We start from the raw sequence: 26,427 nt of genomic DNA, 5'->3' as shown, positions 1-26,427 counted from the left end.
TTTATTTAGAGATGAGAATAAAAATAAATTTTTTAATAAAATAATTTTTTTTTATGCAATAGTACATTGAAATAGGGGGAAATTTTGGGAATTTGGAAGTGAATAATTCAGATTCATACTTTATATCATATACCAAAGAATAAGTAGATACATTAAATATGAAATCCAGATACAGAAAATGTAGATTATTATCTGTCCAATATTGATTAGAGTTGAGTAGAATTACTATTTAAAGATTTAATACTTTTCTAGATACTATGTGGAAAAATACCAGATTCAGTCATATAAGCAAAATTAACATAAAGCAAGATGCAAATTAAGTTAAAAATATTTGTGTAAAAGGGAAACAAAAGATTCATACCCTGATTACATTATAAAATGTTAAAAGTTCAATAAATAAATTGGCAGATTACACAAATAGATAATTCCTTTAAAAAAATTACAACTATGATCAAATATATGGAAGATTTCTGCCTCACTATCAACACAGAGAAGAATGTTCAACTATTCGTTTACCCAGGAATGAAAATTAAAACCAAAATGTATGGAACTATAATTTTATAATTAGGAAAACAAAAATAACTTGGTAATCATTACACATTTCTTTGGTTCTTTCAATTCTCATACTTCTCATATTTTATCAGTCATTAAATTTATTTATTTAAACTTGCTATATGCTAGATACTGCTGTAGGTACTAAGACTACAATGATGAGTAAGATAAATAAGATTTTCCTTAATGTCATTTACTAGAATGTCCTCTCTTATTTCTCTTTAGTATTGCCTTGTGAGTTCATTCATTCATTATTACTTCCTTATGGTTCTAATACTTTGAGTCTGTTGGCCTCACTTTCTGAAGATGCATTATCTTAATGTTTACTAAGTTATTTGACTCTTAGTATTAAATCTTTTCAAGGAAAAGTAACTTAAAGACGTATTTTTTTGTTCTTGTACTTTTTATTTTAAAAGATATTTATGGAAATAAATAGAAAATCTGCAGAATCTATGATAAAATTTTATACCTGCTTCCCAATATCAATGGATGGAAATCAACTCTCAATAAGTATGGTTCCTGAAAACATGAATATAAAAGACGAGGTAAATAATAGACTTAGCATGATTTTTACTAGAATATTGTAAAATTTTTGGATCGGGTTTATTGTAGTTGGTTATATGCTCTAGCTTGTGTCTTTGGGTTACATGTTCTCTCTGAGTCATTGAGAAAAAGCTTCTTCCGTCTCTTCACAGTCTCCTATCCATTACTTCCATATTGAGGGAATCTAATCCCTCATGTACGTCAGAGTGGAAAAAAAGTTGAAAACTACTATCTATAGACAACTCTGTATTCTTATTTTACTGCTGTTATCTGTCCTCCAAACTGGGATGTTATCTTTAATTTTTCTCTATTTTCTCACAGCCATCCATCACTAGGTCTTGTATAATTTAAATCATAAACATTTCTGTAGTTTGCTCCCCCTTTTTCCCATCCATTATTGCTTTGTTTCTTGAAAACTCCAACTAAAGTAGTTCTTTATGTCTCCTATCTTTAGTTTTGTCTCCCTTAAAATCTTTCTCCATGAAGTAATGAGACTGACATAGAATATAAATCTGTTCAAAGTCAACTGATTCAGAAACCCTTCACTGTTTCTTTGTGGCACACAAACATTTATTATCAACTAAGAGGCATGAAGCAGTTTTTAGAATCTCTAGAGGAAGGTGGAAATGCGTGTTATTTGAGAAAGCCTTTCATTGCGAATCACTCTGATGTAATGGTAGAATTGTTTTATATGTGTCAGTATTGTTGAAAAGAAAAAAATTTAAGAACCAGAATCTTATAAGATAAAGTTCCTTTACTATACAGGTAAGCCATCCATTAGCTAGTCCTTCCTTTCCCAGCTCTGACATTTTTGTCTCAGGCTACTCTTAGCCTTCTTTGTAGTCAACAGTACTAAATAACTGTACATTTAATACTCTGTGTTGTGTGTGGTTTTTTTTTTTTTTTTTGCTAGCCTACATTTCTTTCTTCCTGATACCCTACTTTGCTTAGTTAACTTTTTGTTTTATAATTTGAATTCTCTAATTGTCTGCTAAATTAAATCTCTTACTCCTTATATATGAATTTGAATGTCCTCCCCTGACACCACCTTATTAATCTTTAATGTACTTAGGGCAATGGGAAGAATTAAAGTGTATTAAGGTGGGACTTGAATAATTTGTTCAGGAAGAAGGAAATATTTTTAGAAGGAACAAAACTTCTGCTGACTTCTCATTTTATGAAACAGTGCTTAATTCTTATTCATATAGGTTAGTTTATTATAAACCCTGAATAAATAAATATATGTATGGGGAAGACTTACATCTTCCACTTTTCCTGTGTTTTGCCTTTCTAGGAAGCTATATTTACAACCTTGATTAAAGAAAATGACCCAGAGGTAAGTTTTGCATTTAAATGCTTTTGTACACTTGTTTTATTGATGGAAACATTGGTTATTCACCTGTTACAAATAAAACCTTACTGCTCGTTTTAATTTAATTTAACATTGAGGGGATGGTGAGGGCATGTGATATATAATGAGCACGAAATTAAATGCAATTGATGAATCACTGAACTCTTCCTCTGATACATTAATACATTATATGTTATATGTATATGATATATGTGTATATGTATACGATAACATATATGTATATGTATATGATAACATATGTTATATGTTAATTAATTGAATTTAAATTGAAAAAATAAAATATTGGGGGTGATGAAAGTGTCAGATGGATCTTTTCTTGGTAAAATAAGAAGTAAAGGGTCATGGTAATCCCTAAAGTGAAATATTTTCTAGATACTGGAGCTATATTAAGTGGCTTAGTTATAAAGTGTTTTAGGTAAATACTGTGTTGATAGAAGAAGGATTATACTTCTTGTTTGAGTATATTGTTTCATTGATCACTCAAATCTAAAACTAAGATCTCACTGTCTTCACTCACATAGTCATTTTCTTACTCTTGGGAGAGAGAGGGTATCATCTGACCTCTGAAAAATTAAATTATGTTAATCTGTGTTTATAGTTTGATACTTGAGCTGTGTTTCTCTTTTTCTGTGCTGTCTCTTAAAAAAATTACAGGCAAATACAGATAAAATTTATGATCGATTTGTACATCTTGATAACTTGCCGGAAGATGGGCTTCAGTGTGTGCTTTGTGTTGGACTTCAGTTTGGAAAAGTGGCTCACCATGTATTCATGAGTAATAAAAACAAGGTAACAAGGTCCCTCCTGGTTTAGCTATATGTTCTGTAGAGAATGTATGACTGAACCCTGTACTCTTCAGGTTTGTGACTTTTAATCTGTCTTCTGAGCTGAAACACCTATAAACATCATTTCTTAGCAGAACTATGATAGATCAGCATATTTTCTCTTGGGCTATAATAAAAAGAAAGAGATGATGACTTTCTCCTCAGAACTCTTAGTGTGTTTTTGTTTTGTTTTGCTTTTTAAGATTTATTTATTTATTTATTTATTTTGAGAGAGAGAGTGAGTGAGCACAGAGGGAGAGGGAGAAATCTCAAGCAGACTCCCCACTGAGTGGGAAGCCTGGCATAAGGCTTGATACCACAACCCTGAGATCATGACGTGAGCCGAAATCAAGAGACACTTAACCAGTTACTCAGGTGCCCCAGAACTCCTAGTTTTAATGGAAAATAAAACTTGCACAAGGGAGAAGGGTAGTATGTGCAAAGAACATTATCTTACGGGAAAGTTTAAACTTGAGTTCATCTAGCCTTTACCACCTTTGTGACCTTGGCTGAGTTGATTTACACTTTTAGTTAGTTCTTACTTGTAAAATGAAAAAAAGGTGTTACCAGATACTTTCCAAGTTCCTTCTAGCCATAAAGCACATAGAGAGTTAGCTCTTTTTGTTTCACTATATGGAAAGAAGTACAAAGTGATCATCCCTTAGGGGTTTTGTTCTTCCTTAAAAGAAATTGTTAATCTGTTTATATTTGCTATGCCTCTGTGTTTAATATTTAATTAAGATACTTGTCTAGTAAAATTAGATTTTGAGCAACCATGTATTACGTAGAAAGGTAGGATTTTATATCAAAGTTGACAGTGTTTGCTTCAGAACTGATTCACCAAAGGTAGATACTATTTCTTTGACATGCTTCTAACTGCTACATAGAGCATGTTTGATACTTTAGAAATAGTGTGACACAGGAGGGAAGGGAGAAGACAGGTGGCCTAAGGAATTTTGAACTTTTACTTTAGATATGTTTAATCCTCTGGTAGTTATTTTTTTAATTTCTTAAAAATACCTATCATACTCTTCCGTTTTGCCTGGACTTTGGAACATTTTAAGGATTGTTTTTTCTTATTTCCTTTGAAATGAAGATTACCTTTGTAATCACACTTGAAGTCTAGAAGAAAAATTTATCTATTCTTCAGAAAAATTGAAGGATGTTTTTATTGTGCTAAAATATATATAATTAAATTTACTGTTTTAACCATGTTAAATGTCCATGCAGTGGCATTAAGTATATTCATGTTGTTATACAACTGTCACCACAGTCCATCTCCAGAACTTTTATCTTTTCAAACTGAAACTCCCTGTCCATTAAACACCAATTCCTCCGTACCTCTCTTCCTAGTCCCTGACAACTAACGTTCTACCACTCTACTTCCATCTTTATGAATTTGACTACTCTAGCTGTTTCTTATAAATGGAATCATAATATTTGATTTTTTTTGGCTGGCTTATTGCACTTAGTTTAATATCTTCCAGCATATATTGTAACATATGTCAGAGTTACATTCCTTTTTAGAGCTGAATAATAATCCATTGTTTGCATATACACATTTTGTTTATCTGCTTGTCCTTTGATAGATATTTTGTCTGCTCTACCTTTTGACTGTTGTGAATTAGCACTGGTATAAGCATGGGTGTACAAATGTCTGTTTGATTTCCTGCTTACAGTTCTTTGGGGTACTACCACAGAGTGGGCTTCCTGGATCATATGGTAATTCTACTTTAGTTTTTTGAGGAACTATTTAATATATATATTTTTTAATCTTCTCCAAAGGCAATTCTTCAGTTAGATAGCCCTGAATCTGCTCAATCAATGTATAGCTTTCTGAAACAAAATCCACAGAACATAGGTGACCATGTATTGACCTGCACATTATCTCCAAAAATGGACTCATCAGAGGTAAGATGAATTTCTGTCAACTTTTGTGCTTTTAGAAAATGAAGAAAGTATAAAGGTCACTCTTTCAAAGCTAGAACATGTACTCGAAAGGAAATTTCAAGAATTAGAGAGTAGCTAAACTGGTATTGAGTTTAGATACTCTTTCTTTTAGAAATTTGTGTTGCAGTCACTACTACAGTCTTCATGATTTATGGAACAGTGTAAATTTGTCTAAATTACAATAAATTGAATAATTTTGAAAAAGGTAGCGTATTCATTTGGAAACCTGTTATGAACATATGTGTAGAATGATTCCATATATGTAACATGATCATGATTCTCTCCAGAGTGCAGATTCCACTTTGAGTCCATTTTGGCTGCCTCCTGATAGAAAGAAATTTACTTATTCTTTTCTTTATTATAAACTCTTGTATAAGACATAAGAGTTTACAGATTATTGGGTTACACAGTAATAATAATACATGTATGAAAACTGTAAGTAATCCACTTTTGAAAGAGTTAAATTCAGACTCAGTTGTTTCCTCTTTCTAATAGTTTCATCGTATCTCCATAACAGGAGGTAAATAATGGGGCCTATATTTGGTATCTGCATGTTTTTGTTTATTAATATGCTAAAAATCTTGTGCTAGCTCAAGATAAAGAAAATTCCATTGTCTAAAATCAAATTAGAGCATCTATAAGTAAATGTATCATGGTAGGTACTGATTTTTTTTTTTAAGATTTGTTTATTTTAGAGAAAGAGAATGAAGGGGTTGAGGGTGGGTAAGAGAAAATCCTCAAGTAGACTCCCTGCTGAGCACAGAGCCCAGCATGGGACTCCATTTCATGGCCCTGAGATTATGACCTGAGCAGAAAGCTAGAGTCAGACCCTTAACTGACTGAGCCACCCAGCACCCCATGATAGGTACTGATTTCAGCACAAATTTGAGTAGCTTGTTTAACCTGATAATTCCAGAAAAAATTTGGAAGTTCTTAGGGTTTTCCCTCAGCAATACATGGTATTTTTAAAAATTTTGTGTTTTGATATTTTGAAGTTATTACTTTATTCAGAATTATGGTGAGCACTGATGATACAGAAATTTTTCTTCTAAAAATACAGTCCCAAATTTTTAGACTTAAATAAAATGAAACAAGTGATTATAGAAAACATCTGCCTGAATGATACTTTACTTCCCAAGCTTTTACTCGGAACCTTATTCTTATAGCTTATTAAATTGAAAAACACATTGTTTTACTGTAGACTTAGCCCCACACCTGATAAGGTAGCCTCATAATCTTGAACATGTCATAAAGTGTCCATTATATTCATTTAACAAATGATAAACTGATGCCTGTGGCAGGTAGACTAATTTCAAGGTATTATAATGGTCTGTATGAGATGTAGTTAATGCCTAAGCTAGACTAGGAAATGGAAATAAATCCTGTCCCCCAATTTTTTAAATAACATTTTTTAATTGACCATGTTTATAATGAGCTAACTAATTACCATCCTGGTATTATTCTTTGATACCCCCCCCATTCATTTTTTAACTGTAATGTTACGCAGGTATACATTGCAACTTTTAGTTGTATAACTATAGTTACTCTGCGTAAGAAGCAGAAAGCTTAAATTTAAGTACTAAAAGATAGTATCTATATTTTTGATATCTTGATTAAGAAGATACTATAGAATTCAGTAGTATGAGAGCAACTCTATAAAGAAGGAAATAGAGTATCTGTAACTTGTATACTTGGAGGTCACTTTCTTATATTCCCATTTATTTTTCAAAATGATGCTGTTTTTGTATTCTTCAGTTTTTGGATTATGGCTTTCCTGTACAATTGTGGTAGGTCAGTTATTGTTGAGAGGAAAAGGGAAGACTGTCTTCATGTTACTCAGGCCATTAATTACTATTTGTTGAATAGAGTCTTACTCTCTTGGTAAAGCTCCCTTTTCTAAATTTATTGCCATTTGTTTTGTAAAGCAACTATACACCTTTATTATCTTTTTATTGCTCTTCTAGGTTAATTTTTGTTATTTCTTGGATTCTGTATCTCCTCCTCTCTTGTTTGGCTTTTCTGTTTATTAGAGCACATCATCCAATAATTTTCCCTCAGAAAGTATGTGTGAACAGTGAACTTTTTCTTTCTTTTTTTTTTTTTTTTAAAAGATTTTATTTATTTATTTGACAGAGATCACAAGTAGGCAGAGAAGCAGGCAGAGAGGGAGGAGGAAGCAGGCTCCCCGCCGAGCAGAGAGCTCGATGTGGGGCTCAATCCCAGGACCTTGGGATCACGACCTGAGCCAAAGGCAGAGGCTTTAACCCAGTGAGCCACCCAGGCACCCCTTTGAACCGTGAACTTTTTGAATCCCTGCATAATTGAAATTGACTTTATTTATTTTTACATATTTCATTCATAGTTTGTCTGGATGGAGAATTCTGTGCCCAGATTGTTTTTCCTTTCATTGTTTTTCTTAACCTGTGTTAGGTTTTTTGTTCGTTCTGTTTTAAGATTTTATTTTTAATAAATCTCTACACCCAGTATGGGGCTTGAACTCACAAACCTGAGATGAAGAGTTGCATGCTCTACCTACTGAGCCAGTCAGGTGCCCCTTAAACTGTATTGTTAGGAGAAGGCTGATACTTTTTTTTTTTTTTTTTTTTAAGATTTTATTTATTTGAGAGAGGGTGAGAGAGAGAGAACACAAGCAGGGGTGGGGTAGTGGCAGAGGCAGAGGGAGAAGCAAGCTCCCCATTAAGCAGGGAGCCTGATACGGGGCTTGATCCCAAGACCCTGGCCTCCTGACATGAGCTCAAGGCAGATGCTTAACCGACTGAGCCACCCAGGCACCCCCAAGAAGGCAGAGTCTAATCATACCATTATGTATTTTTTTTTCTTTTGAAAACTTTTAGCATTTATTGATTGGTTCATTAAGGAAATACCCGTCTAATTCCTTTTCTATGGCAGCTGTGTTTTAGACACTGGACTACAGTGATAAACAGAGGAGTTGATACCCTAGTCCTTGAGAAGCTTATACTTTAGCGGAGAAGATAGACTATAAAAAGATTATACATGTACACACACTCAGTGTCAGGTGGTTAAGAAATGCTATGAAGTGTTATGGAGACCAGTCAAGATAAAAGGGTAGCCAGTAATGGATTGGGGGGAATGTTTATTTTACAGTGGCAGGGGTAGTCCCTCTGAGGAATAGTTACTTGAGACCTGAACAAAGTAAGAGAGGAGGTTTTTAGACTGAAGGGCAATGAAACACATTATTCAATTAAAAGGAGAGGAGGTTTTTAAACTAAATTGCAAGTGTTAAGTCCTTAAGGACAAACTGGATGATTCAGAAACTCCGGGGAGGGTCAGTATGGCTAGCCCAGTGAGCAAGGTTTTATCTTGGTTTGGGACTTATTCATATATCCTGCTTTAGAGCACTCAGGGAATTTATAAAGATTAATGTGTTCCTTCACCTGAAAAAGGTCTTTCTCTTATTATTTCTTTGATTATTTCTTCTTTTTAAATTTTAATGTTCTTTCTGGAAGTAGCACCTATACTGATTTTGTGGAGTATTTCATTGTCTGAAATATCTTTAGTCCATTTTGTATCCTTACCTTACTCTCTGTTGTGCATTTGTTTTTCTCTTTATGAATAAGGAAGCAAGTTAGCTAATACAGGTATCTGATACAGATTTCCTCTGCTGTCATGCAGGCTGCTCTCCTCCCCCCATAAGCTTTTCCCATGAATGGGAAGACTGCTTGTAAATACTATGGATGGGGCTCATCAACTGTCATCTTTAATTTTGGATATGTGTCATTAGCGTGTAGACTGAATACCCAAGAAAATGCCCCAATAAAGAAGGCCTTTACTCTGGGACTCCCATCACCTACACCAGAAATCCTTTCTAAGCACATTATTCAACTTTCTTTAAAGTATAATTTTCAGTTTTTAATATATCTAAAGAAAGGTAATTCTAACTCAGAGCACATGATTCCCAGAGAAGCAGCCTCCAGCTGGTATATGTAAGCTCTAAGGAACAGATAGTTTTTGCTGTTTTGTTCACTGATATGTCCAGGGTCTGGACCTATGTTTGGTACGTAGGCATTGAAGTTTAATTCTGCTTCTGTTTTGGGCCCTAGGACATTGATTTTCTTGGTGGTTTAGAAGTATGTTCAAAAGGATTATTGTTAGGGGTGCCTGGGTGGCTCAGTTGGTTAAACATCCAACTTGTAATTTCAGCTCAGGTCTTGATCTCAGGGTCATGAGGTCAAGCTCCACATTGGGCTCCACCCTAGGCGTGGAGCCTACTTTTAAAAAAAAAAAAAAGATTGTTAAATTTTGTTCAGCACTTCTAGGTATTTGTGTTGTTTTTTTTTTTAAGATTTTATTTATTTATTTGGCAGAGACAGCGAGAGAGGAAATATAAGCAGAGGAGTGGGAGAGGGAGAAGCAGGCTTCCCGACAAGCAGGGAGCCCAGTGAGGGGCTCCATCCCAGGACCTTGGGATCATGACCTGAGCTGACGACAGACGCTTAACGACTGAGTCACCCAGGCGCCACTAGGTGTTTTGAGTAGAAAGCTTTTTTTTTTTTTTTTTTAATAATTTTATTTTTATAAACATATATATATATTTTTTTCCCCCAGGGGTACAGGTCTGTGAATCTCCACGTTTACAAACTTCACAGCACTCACCATAGCACATACCCTACCCAATGTCCATAACCCCCCCCAACCCCCCTCTGCCCAGCAACCCTCAGTTTGTTTTGTGAGATTAAGAGTCACTTATGAGTAGAAAGCTTTTTAAGTCAACTCATCTCCCTTATTGATAGACGTCTTTTTAAATAATAATTGGACAATGAAGATGTTGATATTTCAGGTTTTTATTCTTGAAAAAAAAGCAGTATTTCCAAGCCTTTAAAGATAAAAAATTTTCTTTTTTTTTTTAAGATTGTATTTATTTGAGAGAGAGAAAATGAGAGCGTGCACGTATGCATGCACACACATGGGAGGAGGGCCAGAGGGTGAGGGGCTGAGAGAATCTCATGCGTACTATCAGCTGAGCACAGAACCTGATGCAGGGCTTGATCTTAGTCCTGAGATCATGACCTGAGCCCAAACCAAGTCTGATGCTCAACCAGCTGTGCTACCCAGGCATCCAAAAGAGTTTCTTATTTTACATCAACATTAAGGAGACTTTTTTTCTCATTAATTGCTGTATGTCCATTATTCTCTATCACCTAACTTAGGGCTCTTTATCTAATGAGAAAATAATTCTAGGGGTGCCTAGGTGGCTCAGTGGGTAAGTCTCTGCCTTCAGCTCAGGTCATGATCTCAGCGTCCTGGGATCAAGCCCCACATCCGGCTCTCTGCTCAGCAGGGAGCCTGCTTCCCTCTTTACATGCCTTTCTGCTTACTTGTGGTGTCTCTCTCTCTCTCTCTCTCTCTCTGTCAAATAAGTAAATAAAATCTTAAAAAAAAAAAGAAAGAAAATAATCCTAGAACCTGGTAGTTACGTGGACACCAAAAACTGTTTTGACATATATTTTTAAGATGTGGTCTTGTTTTTTTAGCTTAGATTTTAAGAACAGAAAACATAGCATTGATGGGTTAAATATTTAAAATCCCGTAGAATAGCCTCTAATGAAATGTGGAATTGTGTTACAGGCTCAAGCTGACAAAGACCCAGAACTAGGAAAAGAAAGGTATGTTGTTTTACGCTTACTAACATTTTTGCAAGTATTTAATTACTGAATTTTGTTTCTGTATTTTATGATAATTGTTCACTTGTAGCAAAATGTTTGTAGCTCTCATGTCTATTTTGTATATATATATGAATGTTACGGTATATGTATATGGTTTTTTGGTGTGTTTTTTTTTTTGACTGTTTGACAAGGCATTGTTTTGTCTGTTTTTTAGTCTCTTTCAGGTATTTACTGATTTTTTTTTTTAGAAAAACTAAATTTGTAAACACAGTTTGAATTAAATACATAAATATGACTTCTTTATGAAATGTTTTGCTAAACTCTTGAACAGCTCGACTCCGTTATCAGCATTACATTCTTGTAGATTTTTCTATTCCAAAATTGTTAAACACAGTAATAAAATTTTAATCATTTTGTACGTTCTTTCAAAAAGAAGTTATTCAGTATATATTTTGATTCTTTCTGAAGACAATTAGAGTGGGGAAAAAGATATTTATAAAACAAAATAATGGATGAAAGCTTGGATGAAAGGTGAAAACTTGTTCTTCAGCGTATACATAGGCTAGTGACTCACAGTCTTGGTCTGACCACATATAGTACACCCTCTTCTCAGTGACTTATTCATCCTGATGAGTACCGCCTTTATCACCACCTTTGCCCCACCAAGTAATAACTTTCTTTTTACTGTTCTTCATTGGGAATCGCTGATCTAGAATTCTTTCCCCTCTTTAATACTAAGTGATCTGTTCTTATTTGTTAGAGGTCAGTGTGGTAAGAGCTTACCAGTTTGAAAGAGCATTTTGAAAATGTTTAAATATGGAAAGTTTGTTTAATTTGATGCACTAATTTTAAGATGCCTGAAAAGCAGGGTGTTTTATGGATTTTTCTTAGTAATTCTTATATGAGGCTTTTAAATGATAAAGATGATTAAGAGTGCTTTGAAATATAGTGGTAACTTTAAGCAATTAGGTTTGCTATACATACATTGCCAGCACAGACTCTTTTAAGTTGTACACCATCATACGAATTACGTTCCCATGTCTAAGAAGTAATACCAACAGCACTGTTGGCTCTAAAAGTCCACAAAGGGCAATAAATAGGTAATGCTACATGTAATATAGATGGACCTACAGTTGGCCACAGTAACTGGCTAAGTGAATAGGCCTTTCCGAAAATTCATTTTATAGGTTAATCTCATTTTATAGATTTCATTTGACATAGTTTTAGGTCTGCAAGAACAGCTATTGTCTGTGTTCTGGTCATTTTTTCCTCATTACCTTGACTTCCCAATCAAAGATTCTTCTTAAGGAGTTTACAGATAGTTACCTATTATGGTAATCTTATAAAGTTAATTTTAAAAATTCTAGTACTAATAATTCCCATTTTGCAGTCAGTTTTTTTCTGACTTATATGACATTAGAAAAAAAGATGTGGGATGGGGCCTGAATACTTCACCTTTCTTGATTGGAGTAAACTGATCTTGGGAAAATACTGGTGCTTGTTGTGTTGTTTTTGTTTTTGAAGGACTTACAGGTACTAATTCATCGTGAATATGACCCTTTTGTTTATAATTAGTGTAAAGTCTTTAAATGTATTTCCTATTTAAAGGAAATCTCTTATGGATATATTAGTAATATTCTACATTTTGCCTTTCTCATCCCCTCCCATGTAAACCATATTTACCTTTCATGTGATTAAGGCTCCAAATAAGGATGCAAGGTACAGTTTTCACCAGCCCATTAACAATGTTGGAAAGTACTCAGTGGTCCTCTTAAATAAATACTAATCTCCAGTATTGTTAAGTTGCAGTCTAAAGTTTCTTGAAAAGTATAGCATATGGTTGTTAACCTTTGTTCTCACACCCAGCTTTTTTTGTTTTGAAACCGTGGTATTATGGGGGAATGGAAGTGGGTCAGAGGTAGAAATTAGATACCTATATCCTGAATGCCTTTTCTATTTCTTTCTTGTGCATTTCCCAAAATATGATGTAGTTTTCCTTTGATCTCTAAAAGACTGGGGTTTTTTTTGACTCTGGTATTAATAATTTCATTTATTTGACATCTCAAATGGACTTTTCAGGCTAACCTCATGAACATGGAGACTTTTTCCCATATTAGCCAAAGAACTAGACATAATTTTTTGGTAAATGAATTCTGTGAAAAAGCACTGTAATTTTATCTTATTTATTTTTAAGATTTTATTTATTTATTTAAGGTAGAGGGAACACAAGCATGGTGAAGGACAGAGGGAGAAGCAGACTCCCCACCAAGTGGGGAGCCTGATGCAGGGCTCAATCCTGGGGTTAGGGATCGTGACCCAGGCCGAAGGCAGGCACCCAACTGTCTGAGCCACCCAGGCACCCAACACTGTAATTTTAAAAGACAAACACAAACAAACAGCATATTAAGTCATTTTTTTTCAAGTAGGTCCATATTCTCTGAAGTATTGAAACTGCATAGTGATCCATTTTGATTAAAAGATAATAGCTTTTTCTATTGACAAACTTTAAATATGGTAAAGGGGTAGGACTTGCTATCTCCTAGAGCCAGGAATCAAAATCTCCATTGTTAACCTTCTAGCTGAGTAGATTGCTGTTATTGTATAACCCTAATTTGTAAAGCCTTTAGGGTTAATGGTGCAGTTCTGTAATGAGGCAGGAATTTGAATTTAACCTTCCTTATTAGATAATAAGTCTTACAATTTAAAAATGAAAGCTCACATTTGAGAGGTATTATTTACATAACTGTTGTAACTGAATGTCAGAACTTCTTATCTTTGTCGTATTTGTGCTGGGCCACAAGTTTTATTCTGACTAGTTCTAAGAATGTGGAACACTTAAAATCAGCCATTGGTATTTTTGAATTTAAGCGATGTGAATAATTTCAAAAAAGAAGTTTTAAACCCTTTCAGCATACAGAGGAAGCTTATACAAATGAGTAGAATACATACTAATTAAGGTGTGTGGTTACAGACTGTTGAACTTAAATTCCTCAGACTCTCTGCTTCTATAACTTCATCAGGAGGTGTTTCTCTCATCTCTTAGATCTCCTTTGGAAATTTAAACTTAACCATCTTCGGTGGGGAAGACCAGTTTATTGGTTCAAATGATTGGACCCTGATACGGTAGCACACACTTTTTCCAAAGTTTTGAAATATTAATGTCTTGGGACACAGATACACATCGCCTTGCATTGACTAAAGGGTATTACGGCCACTTTTTGGGAAGCATATCAAGGGGATGTCTCATCCCCTCCTGCTTTGAAAAGTAGGAGGAAAAAAAACCCAATATTCTTTACTATGAGGTGTTGATACGCCATCACTTTCTGGTGTCTTCCTCTAACCAGTTGCTTCTAATGTAATAAGTGAATATATTTGTTAAATTTGATTTGTGTTGACTGCATGCTGGACATTTTTTTGGAAGCTAAGATTTTTCTTGTCACTCTTCAAGATAACCTCTGACCTATGGAACATTAATATAAAAATTAGTTTATTCTATCTCTCTCTCCGTGAAATAAGTTGAATTACAGAGTCCCACACATAATTTTGTTTACCTTGGATTTGGGAAGACCACAGTGAAATAAGATCAATTGCTTGTACTTGGCATGTATTTTCTTCATTTCTTCTGAATAATTTTACTTAAAATTTTAAATTATGTATTAGAATTCTAAGTTATTCTCTGTAACTGGAAAGATTTCTTTTAATATATACCTTCTCTCTCAAGTAGCCAAAGGCACCTAATTTATGTTAAGATGATTCTGTCTGTTTTGCCTCTAACTTTAAATCCAGTAGAGTTTATTTAAAAGATACTTCCAAAGGAAGTTTTCTTTTAGATATTATTATTAATAAATACAGTTCTTGGGAAAAACAAATCCGTCTCACATCTTAAAAAAAAAAAAAAATTGACATTGTTAGGAGTATAGCCTTTTCTCCCTACCAGTTTCTGTTCATTTTGGGTAAGATTCACTGAAAATTTTAAATTTCAGTGCATGGACTGTTAGTTTCATTGTAGAACTATACAGATATTTTATTATTTCAGTAACCACTATTGGGAAGATCTTAATAATTTGAGATGTCTTAGATTCACATTCAGCTCCTCATGTCTAGTGCAAATGTGACACAGAAGGAAAAAATTGGTTGTAAGGATTGTATCAGTGGTCATAATTTTGCCATTATTTCCTTTGAACTAAAAAGAAATCTTCAGGGCAGTGGAGGATCTCTTAAAATTTTATAATGCTTACATATTTATGTCAAAACATCTTAACCATTTTAATTCTGATTGGTTGGATTTCCCAGTGCTTATTACTAATGCATCAAGAAGTCTTAAATTGGCATCAACGGGATTATTTATAATGGTTGAATTCTCATCATAGTTTGATTTTTGTTTGTGTTTTGTTTGTGTTCTTTTTTGTTTGTTTTTAAATACTTTTAGCCCTGACTTGAAAAACAGTCCAATTGATGAAAGTGAGGTCCAAACAGCAGCTGATAGTCTCTCTGTTAAACCTAGTGAGGTTGAAGAAGAAACTGTTCCCAACGTTGAAACAGAAACATCTGTACAGCAGGAAGAAACTTGTGAGGAAGAACCTGAAAAGGCACTGTGTGACTCTGACTTTGCTATTGAAACATTGGAAGTTGAAACTCAAGAAGAAGAGGTCAAAGTGGAAATTCCTCTTGTAGCATCCACTCCAATAAGTATTGAATTATTCACTGAAAATGTAGAGGAGTGTGTTTTAAATCAGCAGGTGTATACCAGTGACTTTGAGAAGGAAGAGGCAGAAATTATTAATCCTACAACAGAATTATCCACATCTGACACTGCATTTATAGAGGAAAGGAACATCAAAGGAATTCTAGAAGAATCTCCATCTGAAGCAGAAGATTTCTTTTCGGGGATTACACAGTCTATGATAGAGGCTGTAGCTGAAGCGGACAAACATGAAACTGTTTCAGAAATAGTACCATCTACTTGTGTTTTGGCCTTGGTACCAGGAATTTCCACCGGGGATGAGAAGGCAGTGAGCACAAAGGGAATTTCTGAGAAAAGTAACACGGATGAAAAGGAAGAAAATGAATTTAATAGTAAGGAAACCAGAATGGATCTGCAAATAGGAACAGAGAAGGCTGAAAAGAATGATGCTAGGATGGTTACAGAGAAGTTGGAAAAGATCGTGGCAGCAGTGAAAGAAAAGCCTGCAGAAAATGCTGTGACCAGGGGATACCTGAATAAAGGAATGGGTCAGGCTAATAAGCCTGATGAAACTAGTAAAACTAGTATGTTGGCTGTATCAAATACATCTAGCACTAAATCAAGCATCAAAGCCGGTATGGTCTCTTCTCTAAAGGCAAAAGCTACTTCAAAATCCGAGAACCAGAAAAGTTTTCTGAAATCTGTACTCAGAGATCAAATTAATGCTGAAAAGAAGCTTTCAGCCAAGGAGTTGGGTCTCCTTAAACCTACAAGTGCCAGGTCAGGCTTGGCTGAAAGCAGCAATAAATTCAAACCCAGTCAGAGCGGTGTTACCAGAGGAGGCATTGGAAGGATCTCAGCCCTGCAAGGCAAGGATTCTGAACTGGATTACAGGGATATTACAAAACAATCTCAGGAAACAGAGGCTAGACCCTCCGTCATGAAACGGCATGACAGCAACAATAAGGTGAGGAGGGTAGGAAGAATGGCTCAGTGTATCTTTGAAATGAGTAGCTCTGCTGTTGTAGCTTTGGAGTAGGAGATGTAATCTTGTTTTGTACTTCCATCTCCTCACTCCACTCCCAAGTTCCCATTTCTCTTAATGATTCTACTGATGGAAGCCAGTAGACATTTAGAATAGTAAGCTCAAGTTTGTAATTTATTAACAGGTTTGAAAAGCATTGTTTGGATAAAATGTGGTCAGAAATACAGGTGTGCTTTAAAAAAAAAAAAAAGAAAGAAAGAAAGAAAAGTCTGCAGTGACTCTCCTGAGGTGATTTGCTACTCTGCATCTGAATGGGAAACCGTTTTCTCTTTTAATTGAAACTTCCTTTATCGGCTTACTGATTGCCTAACTTAGACATTGTGGGTATTGGGAAGAAAAGATCAGTGAAACTGAGTTTTATCTACAACTTACACAGATGATGCCTATGTTGTTAAAATGATTGTTGACTTAGTGTGGTATACCTGTTAACTATTTGCATAATTGAATGTGTTTGGATATTTTTTGGTGCTTGGATTTTTTTTTTTTTTTAAAGAACATTAATAACATGGTTGTAAATTCTGTTTTTCTGTATTTTTTACTTAATATTTCAGACCTTGGCTGGGCAAAACACTAAGAATCCTAAAAGCACCACTGGTAGAAGTTCCAAATCTAAAGAGGTGAGAAACAATTCACTAACACTAATAAGCCTTCTATTCTGTCTTTCCATAGGAGAGTTCATCTATCTTAACCACTAGTGTGTCTCCTATAATAATCAATTTGATAACAGAGCAAGAGACAGGAATGAGGTATTTTATTTTTGACCCTACCACCAATTTGTTTTTTGACCTTGAGCTAGGCTAAGTTGTTGGTGTTCATGGTGAAGGGCAAAAAGTTACCCAGGGACGGGAAGGGGATTAGAGTAGAAAAATCCCTCCAATCTTCTACTGACAGCAGTAGGTTATAAACACAATAGAATCATGTGTGTTAAAGAAGGCTGGTGTTTGACTAGAATCCTTGCCATTTTGTGGAACTTCCGAACAGGTGGTCCTTTTGAGATGGCTCAGTTTTACCTAACTGGATAGGATCTAAGATTTGCTTTCCTGGTACTAAGCTCTCCTGCCAAATAAATGTGTTATTTTTGTTGTTGTTTGATATTTTAGGTTTTTCTATTCATAGAATATTTTTTCGGTCATTTTGTCAGGGCACAAAGGAGAAATGTTAGTAGTTTAAGAAGCATAATAAGGATTAAAAAAAAAGCATAATAAGGATGATATTTCTGTTGGCTTATTAATAAATTTATACTATCAATTAATAAATTGATAATATAAATGCTTAAATGTTTCTTTCCCCCCAAATTACTGGGTATATGTTCTTATGTCATTATATATGCTAGTAATTAGTCATTGATAGCATACTAAATTTGTAGGAGGCCTGCTGGGCATTTATTTTCTTTAGTAGTGTCACCATTTTTCAAATTAGAGATACTGTTTTTTTTCAAGTGCATTTGGCATTAAGTCTTATTTAGTAATATTGGCAATGTTTGGCATTGTCTTATTTAGTAAGAATTTTTTCATATTACATTCTCTAAATGTAAACTTTATATTAATGTTGTTTAACATTAACATATTAATATATTACATTAATGTTGTATAATGTTTTATATTAATGTTGTTGTAGCTAACTAGATTACACCTAGTTAGCTATTTACTTTCTAGCTACATTTGAGGTGCTTCTAATAGCCGGGTAAGTCTCCTAGAACACTTGTTAGGTATCATTTAATAGGGAACAGTGAATTTTTCACATTGTGCCTTGATAAATGCTCTACATTGTTTGATAAATACTTTAAATGTATTTCAAAAACCTGTATATCATTTAGGAAATGCAGTCTTAACTGAATTTAAGTAAAGGTGGAATTGGGTCGATATTGTTAGGATTTTACCTTTGGTATTGTTTGCTTTGTGAATTAGAGCTAATTCATTTGTGTGGCCTTAAAAAATAGTTTATTTCAGCCTATAGGAAACTTCTTTGCACTGAAATTCTCACAGATGATATTTCATGCACATTTGCTGGGACTATTTGGAACCTAACCAGTTATCAGTAATTGGTTCTATTCACGGGTCTGTGTTTTTGTTTTTTTCTTTTTAGTCTCTTCAACAGGAACCATTATTTCCATTTAATTTGGATGAGTTTGTCACTGTGGATGAGGTTATAGAAGAAGTAAATACTTTTCAAGCCAAGCAAAACCCACTAAAGGGAAAAAGAAAAGACAGTCTCAAAAATACCCCTTCCTCTGAACTTAACTTAAAGAAGAAGAAAGGGAAAACTCCTGCCCCTCGTGTTGTTGAGGGAGAATTATCTTTTGTAACATTGGATGAGATTGGGGAAGAGGAGGATGGAGCTGCACACCTAGCACAAGCTCTAGTAACTGTGGATGAAGTAATTGATGAAGAAGAAATAAATATGGAAGAAATGGTAAAAAATTCAAACTCACTCCTTACATTAGATGAGTTAATTGATCAAGATGATTGCATTTCCCACAGTGAACCTAAAGATGTTACTGTACTGTCAGTGGCTGAAGAGCAAGATCTCCTCAAACAGGAACGTTTGGTAACTGTGGATGAGATTGGAGAAGTTGAGGAGCTACCTTTAAATGAGTCAGCCGACTTAACTTTTGCCACTTTAAATGCTAAAGGAGATGAGGGAGGTACTGGAAGGGATCCCATTGAGTTCATTTCTTCCCAGATGCCTGAAGACCCTTCTACTTTAGTTACTGTGGATGAAATACAGGATGACAGCAGTGATTTGCATTTAGTCACTTTGGATGAAGTAACTGAAGAGGACGAAGACTCTCTGGCAGATTTTAACAACCTTAAAGAAGAGCTTAATTTTGTTACTGTCGATGAAGTTGGAGAAGAGGAAGATGGAGACAATGATTTAAAAGCAGAGTTAGCACAAAGCAGAAATGACCGTCCCACAGATAAAAGAGGGGATAGGAAAAAGAGAGCTGCGGACTCAAGGAAGATGAAACTTGAAGCCTTTTCCCAAGCTGGTTCAATAAGTGAGAATGTTATGGAAGAGGATCTGAAAACCATGATTCAAAGACACTTAGCAGGTAGATACTTAGAAGTAGTAATTTTTCTGCTTTATGAGGGGATTACATTTAAAATTTTAAAACTTGATATTGTAGCATTACTCATAATTGTCCCTATATTGATATAAGAAGTTAATGAAGAGTGATGTCCTGTGGTATTTTCCAAAGGAGTGGGTACAAGTTTACAGATTGCTTTTAGTTACAGAGCAGACTGTCCTCAGTTATCATACTTCCCAAAAAAAGTTGACAAAGCTGGAAAGTAAACTACAGTGCCCAAGTTAGAATGGAAATGGTATATTTGTGTTACTGGAAAAGACAGCTTTTCATTAGTAGAAGGATTTTACACCAGGCTGCCTCCCAGTTTTTCTCAGATTTAGGATTTAGAAGAAATTGTAAAGGTGTCATTTCACTTTTAAGTAATATTTTGATGGTATAGAGTAATAGGTTTAGCTCACTTTAGGGAGATCGAAATAACTTCTGATCTAAGAATGGCATGCTATTACTATAGCAATAAATCAGACTTTCTCTTTAAAGCTAAAACGCCAACCAAGAGAGTTAGAATTGGGAAAACACCAGCATCGGGAAAAGCTGTTGCGACAGACCCAAGGAGAGGTGAAGAGGCCTTCCAAATTTGTGAAGGTAAAGCAGGATTGATGGAAATGGGGAGGAGAGTAGAGAGTAACACAAGGTAGTGGCTGAAGTTCTTAAAGGTCTACCATCTAAGAAGAGAAGTAGAAAAACAGTGAAATAGAGTGGGGGTGGGGGTGGGAAAAGCAGCCTTATCTGGATAAAGATTTTGGTCTTTGTAATTTAGAGATAATGGAACATAATGGAATGGATAACAGAATAATAGGCAATCCCTTTTGTGATAGAATGTGACAGTAGAATATGACAAATTTGTGGAGATGATACATGTGAAAGATTATTCTGACCATGTTGCCGCATCAAGTAGAAATCACTGCTTATCCAGCTCTTATTTGTGGACCCAGAACCCTTGCTTTGTGGAGGCTTCTGTGCAGACAGCCAAAGATGTCTTAACATTGAGAAAATTTATGTTGAAACAAATATGGACCAGTGTCTAGTAAGAGAGGTACTCTGGTCCCTCAGATATTTGTCATTGTGTCCATTATATTCATAGCAAAAATAATAGAAGGATAGGAAAAGAAGCACACAGTTCCAGATCTCAAGTTAACGGATTCAGAGTTAGAGCGAAAAATCAGTTACTAGGGTGACTCAGACAGCACTACAGGGGATCCTTCATACGTTCTCTTTGATGCACCCTCCTTTCCTTTTGCTTTTCTGTTCTGTCTTCTCTAAGGAAAAACTGCCAACTGTCATTGAGTCCAAGTTCATTGAACCTGATCTCAGCTGGGCTGTCGGTGCTGCTCCACAATCTGTTATAGGCATCCTTTCTTGCCCATTTCCTGACCTGGTGTAATATAAGTCTTTTCTTGCTCTGCGTCATGTACTGCTTTAACCAGCTCATTCCTCCCTGGATACCCTTGTTTTTATTTCCATTTACCAGAGCAAGTACGGGAGGGCCACTCTCTGCCAGCTTCTGTTTTATCTTCCTTGACAAGTCACATACAAAATATGGTCAAGTCTTTCCCATTTGTAAAACCATGCCCTTAACCTTTGAATCCTCTGGCTCCCACCTTGTCTCTTTTTCCTTTCAGGGGAAAGTATCTGGAAGGAATCACCTATTTTTACTTCTTCCTCCCAATGAACTGAATGTATTTTGGCTTCTTTGTAAACTACCGTTCTGAAGTTTATATTGATAAACCCCCATTGGATTGTTGTCCAACTTGATTAATTTTTTTTCCTTCCTTATTTAGTCTTACTTGACTTCTCTGCGTTATGCGTTACTTCATCATGTGTTCTTTCTTGAAGCTGTCTCCCATGGCCAAGTGGGTACACTCCTTTGTTCTTCTCCATAACCTCTCCTTGATACCAAGCCATAGGTAGTGGTTTAGTAATCTGACAGATAGTTCCTAGCATGATTTCATGAGGGTGTTTTTGCCCCAGGATTTCTGTTTGCAGCTACCAGCTTTCTTAGAACTGTCTTGTCTCAGCTGAAGAATAGAAAAAAGTGACTCATTTACTGTTTATATAACTGTTTATTTCTGTTAATGGACAATATGTTTGATAGAAGAACCTAGCTGAAGAAAAAGTAATTTTCTAAACAATTTTAAACCTGAAGTATTTGTCCTAATCTATTTAATTATTTATATGATTATATATAACATATATTTATTATTACAACATAAACATCCCTTTGGAATGGCAGGAGCAAATATGTTTGAGAAAGTTTATTAGTTATTCTGATGAGGGAATAAACTGTTGTAGGAAGAGACTAGAGGCTATTTTAATCAAGTCAAGAAAAGGGAGATGACCTTTTTTTTAATCAGCTCTTTAAGACTTGATGACCAGTAAAAAAATAAAACACAAGGAACAAGAGAGGAGTGAATAATGATTTCATGGGGTGCCTGGGTGGCTCAGTCGTTAAGCATCTACCTTCAGCTCAGGTAGACGGTCATGGTAGATCTCAGGTAGATCAGGTCATGATCCTAGGGTCCTGGGATTGAGCCCCTCATTGGGCTCCCTGCTCCGTGGGAAGCCTGCTTCTCCCTCTCCCACTTGCCCTGCTTGTGTTCCCTCTCTCACTGTGTCCTTCTCTGTCAGATAAATAAAGTCTTAAAAAAAATTATTTCATGGTTCCTGTCCATCCCTTCAGGTTTGTTGAAGAGTAGCCCAGGTGCATGAAGAGAACACTGAACTAGAAGTCACAAACTTTGCTTCTAACCTGTCACTTAAAAACCTTGTAGCCTTGGCCATACCAGTTTCTTATGTCTTGGTTTTGCATTCTCCATCTATGAAGAAATAAGGATAGGGGCACCAGGGTGGCTCAGTGGGTTAAACCTCTGCCTTCGGCTCAGGTCATGATCTCAGGATCCTGGGATCGAGCCCCTGCACCAGGCTCTCTGCTCAGCAGGGAGCCTGCTTCCCCCTCTCTCTCTGCCTGCCTCTCTGCCTACTTGTGCTCTCTCTCTCTGTCAAATACATAAGTAAATCTTAAAAAAAAAAAAAAAAGAAAAAGAAATAAGGATAATGGTGATTTGACCTGCCTATCTCACAGGAGATAAAAGCTAAACAAAGGGTATATATGTGAAAGGGACTTGTCAGCTACCATGTAACAAAAAGATATTAATAGCTACTGAGGTGACCAGGATTGCTTGGAACTGGTTCCTTTCTTGTCTTCCCCAAGATTATATTACGCAGAGTCTGCCAAAACTGCATGTTTCTTACATGTTATTTACTTTGGTGGACTTGAACATTTGTGATGTCACTTGTGATCCTGTTGGACAGGGGTCTTTATCAGTGTAGGCTCAGTATTTTTTGACTGAGAGGGCCTCAGTACAGGGCATGAGAATATTTTCTGCCCATGTCCTTTCCTCCTCAATCCACACTCTTTCCTACCCCAGCCCTTTCCATACACTAGTTAACTCTTGACAGTAATTACAGAGCTTGAACTTCTTCCATTACCCTTTAAATTCTTTTGAGAACAATATATAAATAAAATATGCTATTAACTTTAGTTTGTTTTTTTCCTAACATCGAAGAATCTTGGAAGAGTGGTCCAATGGGATCAGCCAAGGAAAGTTTACTTAGAGAGAAGAGCCATAAATTAACTTTGAAGGCAGGGATTATCTGGTGTTAGCTTTATATACTGTACATGTATTTTGAATGACTTCTTTTCCTTGAAAAATTTTAATGATTTTAGTTGATGAGGAATCTGGATTAAAGGATTCAGAACCAGAACGAAAACGTAAGAAGATTGAGGACTCTTCTTTAGGGAAATCAGTGGTACCGGATGTCCCCGAAGGTAAAGTAAACATAACATTTTTCCTTATCCATATGAAATAAAAATTCAGTACCATAGTAAGTGTTCTGTTGTTTAGATGACTATTGGCATTTCTGAAAACAGAAATAGTTTTTTTTTACCTAGCAAGGATTTTTTTTTCCATTCTTAAAAGTCTGGGATAAGTCTTTTTTTTTTATTCCTGGTACTTTCTTTGCTGCTGTTGTAAGAACTAAGTTATACTTGCCTAGGCAGAAATTTTAGTAAAGTAAACATGCTGAAAAGCTAGCAGACTGTGGCCAGCTAGAACAGGCCAAAGGAGCACCATATTCATTTACTCAGCATATTCCTCAGGCAAATAGTTGTCCATCGTTCTGCCTCTTTTTTCTGCTTTTATTGTATGGGATTCCAAAGATGTTCATTTCAAAAATACCATTAGATTCTTTTTCAACGAATTGCTACTCTGAAGAAATTTCATGATATCCTGGAGGCTCTAGAGTATTACAGAATATGTTAAAAAAAATAAAGCCCTCAGGGGGTGCCTGGGTGGCTCAGTCATTAAGCATCTGCCTTGGGCTCAAGTCATGGTCTGGAGCCATACATCCGGCTCCCTGCTCAGCCTGCTTCTCCCTCTCCCTTTGCTTGTGTTCCCTTTCTTGCTGTCTCCCTCTCTGTCAAATATATAAATGAAATCTTTAAAATAAATAAGTGAAGCCCTTGGTTTTGTGATTAAAGGCTTAATTGCTCTTGATCCCTAGATACTTAGCCATATATATTATGTTTATAAAATTATATGCTATGATTAGCATGTTTGTCATGTTTAGAGAACTTGATTAATACAGCTGTAGATACTAATTTCCCTCCATTCTCTTTCCCCCCTTTCTTCCTGTCCTCTAGATTTAGACTTCCTCGTACCGAAGGCTGGATTCTTCTGTCCAATATGTTCCCTCTTCTACTCAGGTGAAAAAGCAATGACAAATCACTGCAAGAGTACACGTCATAAGCAAAATACAGAGGTAAATTTTTTTCTTAACACCTCATAAAATACTCCAGGGGGTATTGTAATCAGACTACTTAAGTGTTCACCCAGAATGTATATTCTTTTCCTTCGGGAGAACTTTAGAAGATTTGTGCCAGTTTATTCCTCTGTAGTTCAAAAGTACAGTCTTCACTGTATACTGCAAGGAATGTCTAGTCTTTATTCCTTTTCCTCTGGCAGCATTCCCCAGGGTAGATTCTACAGATCTCTAGTCTGTGTAACTCTCCATTAAAGTGTGGGAAACCATATATTCTGATGGCCCCTTGCAGAGTCAGCAGACGAATAACATACTAAAATTTGTGAATTGTCTAGTCAGAGAGAATCTGTTTAACTTTATTTAACCCATTTCCTAAACTGATTTAATGACACCCCTCACCCCCCTTTTAAGTTGTACTCATCTTTAGGAAGTGCTCCTTTAGAGAATCATTATTAGCCATAGTTGAAGCAGTGGTTCTGATTCCTCCTGAATGTTTGAGGTTGTTTTATATAGCCTCTAAATTGAATTTGTGGTACCGACACTCAGCTAACATTGAGTTGTTATTTGCTGGAAGCTTATTTAATACCCTCCCCATCAGCATTATGAGGTAGATGGTATCATTCCAAACTTCTTTATTACTTTTTTTTAATCATTCCAATTTTAAAGGTAGGAAAAAAGGCTTAAAGGGTATCTAATCCCAAGATCACATAGCAGGTTAGTTGCATACTTAGGATTTTAACCTAGCTCTGTTTTATTCTAGCCTCAAAACCTTAACCATTAAGAGCACAGACTATACTGTCTGTGCTCTTAACTTGTTGTGTCATTTTTCCATTTAAAATTTCCACTGGCTTTGTATTGGAATAATACATAGACTTCTTCTTGTAGGTCTGTAAAGCCCTACATGATCTGATTCCTTTCTATTTCTCTGGCCTCACTCTCTGTTATTACTCACTATGTTGCAGTTTTTCTGGTACTCATTTTTTTTTTTTTTTTGTTTCCTATATATAAAAGGCCCCTTTGCTACTTTGGCACCTTTATATCCCTGTTCCTTTTGCCCTCTCCCAGTCCCACTTATTTTCCTTGAAAAATTTAATGATAGCTGCCTCTTCTCCACTTTTAGCTAAGTCTAGACTCAAATGTCATCTTCCCAGAAAGACTTTTGCTTAAGACAGACCTAGCTAGAAGTACAAAACTCCCTCCTACTGCCAAGAAGGGTTCACCTCGGTCACTTCCCTTATTGTATTTCTTTCCTTTATAGTGCTTACCAGCACAAAAATTTGTCTTATTTATTCTTTTATTGTTTCTCTTCCCCCACTAGAATGTAAGCTCCATGAGGTAAAGGGCCTTACCTATCTTGTTGACCACTGAATCCCCAAGCACCAAGCGTAATGCCTGGTATGTCATAAATATCAGATGACTGGTGAATGGAAGGAAAGAATGTTAATGTAAGGCACTGTGTTTCTAATCTCTGTTTTGTAGGATCAGGCTCTTATAAATTATAAATTCAGTGAAATATATATGTTTTTACACACAGCAGAGCAACACCTAATAGATATTTTATATTGCAAATTGTTTTTAACAGAAGTTCATGGCCAAGCAAAGAAAGGAAAAGGAGCAGAATGAGGCTGAAGAAAGAAGTTCTAGGTGATTGGGGGAAAGGGGAAAGACTTCATTAGAAATTTGTTTAGGGTCCAGTTGATTTGTGTATTTTTGTTATCACTTAATTTGTAATTTTTGTTTCAGAAGCAAATATTCATGTTGTACAAATTTCTGATTGCCCTTGATGTGGAAAGACTGATGGGGAAAGTATGATGTGTTTGATTTTTATATCAAATCATCAGGCATGGAGAAGTATCTTTTAGAAGTGTTAAAATAAATGTTCCTACTGTATATTTAAAATACCATC

At 35.5% G+C, this 26,427-nt stretch overlaps 1 protein-coding gene across 6 annotated transcripts in view; it reads left to right on the top strand.

Moving 5' to 3' along the window:
* Positions 1 to 26,425, top strand: part of ZNF638 (zinc finger protein 638) — an 80,387-nt gene extending 53,962 nt beyond the window's left edge. For 3 of the 6 annotated variants that reach the window (XM_032873671.1, XM_032873674.1, XM_032873670.1), the window contains 12 exons: positions 969 to 1,097; positions 2,390 to 2,431; positions 3,122 to 3,256; positions 5,077 to 5,202; positions 10,849 to 10,886; positions 15,316 to 16,537; positions 17,167 to 17,232; positions 18,701 to 19,667; positions 20,166 to 20,285; positions 23,428 to 23,529; positions 24,403 to 24,521; positions 26,104 to 26,425. In XM_032873671.1, the coding sequence (XP_032729562.1) occupies positions 969 to 1,097; positions 2,390 to 2,431; positions 3,122 to 3,256; positions 5,077 to 5,202; positions 10,849 to 10,886; positions 15,316 to 16,537; positions 17,167 to 17,232; positions 18,701 to 19,667; positions 20,166 to 20,285; positions 23,428 to 23,529; positions 24,403 to 24,521; positions 26,104 to 26,169 (3,132 nt within the window). In that variant the 3' untranslated portion in view covers positions 26,170 to 26,425. Of the gene's footprint in view, positions 1 to 968; positions 1,098 to 2,389; positions 2,432 to 3,121; positions 3,257 to 5,076; positions 5,203 to 10,848; positions 10,887 to 15,315; positions 16,538 to 17,166; positions 17,233 to 18,700; positions 19,668 to 20,165; positions 20,286 to 23,427; positions 23,530 to 24,402; positions 24,522 to 25,839; positions 26,077 to 26,103 lie in introns of those variants that run through there. The other 3 variants (XM_032873672.1, XM_032873675.1, XM_032873676.1) reach the window with 3 other exon arrangements.
* Positions 26,426 to 26,427: the final 2 nt, after the last annotated feature.

Source organism: Lontra canadensis, unplaced genomic scaffold (assembly GCF_010015895.1).
Source record: "Lontra canadensis isolate GAN:19392208 unplaced genomic scaffold, GSC_riverotter_1.0 scaffold50, whole genome shotgun sequence".
Lineage (NCBI taxonomy): Eukaryota > Metazoa > Chordata > Mammalia > Carnivora > Mustelidae > Lontra > Lontra canadensis.
This window is presented reverse-complemented; position numbering and strand designations above follow the sequence as displayed.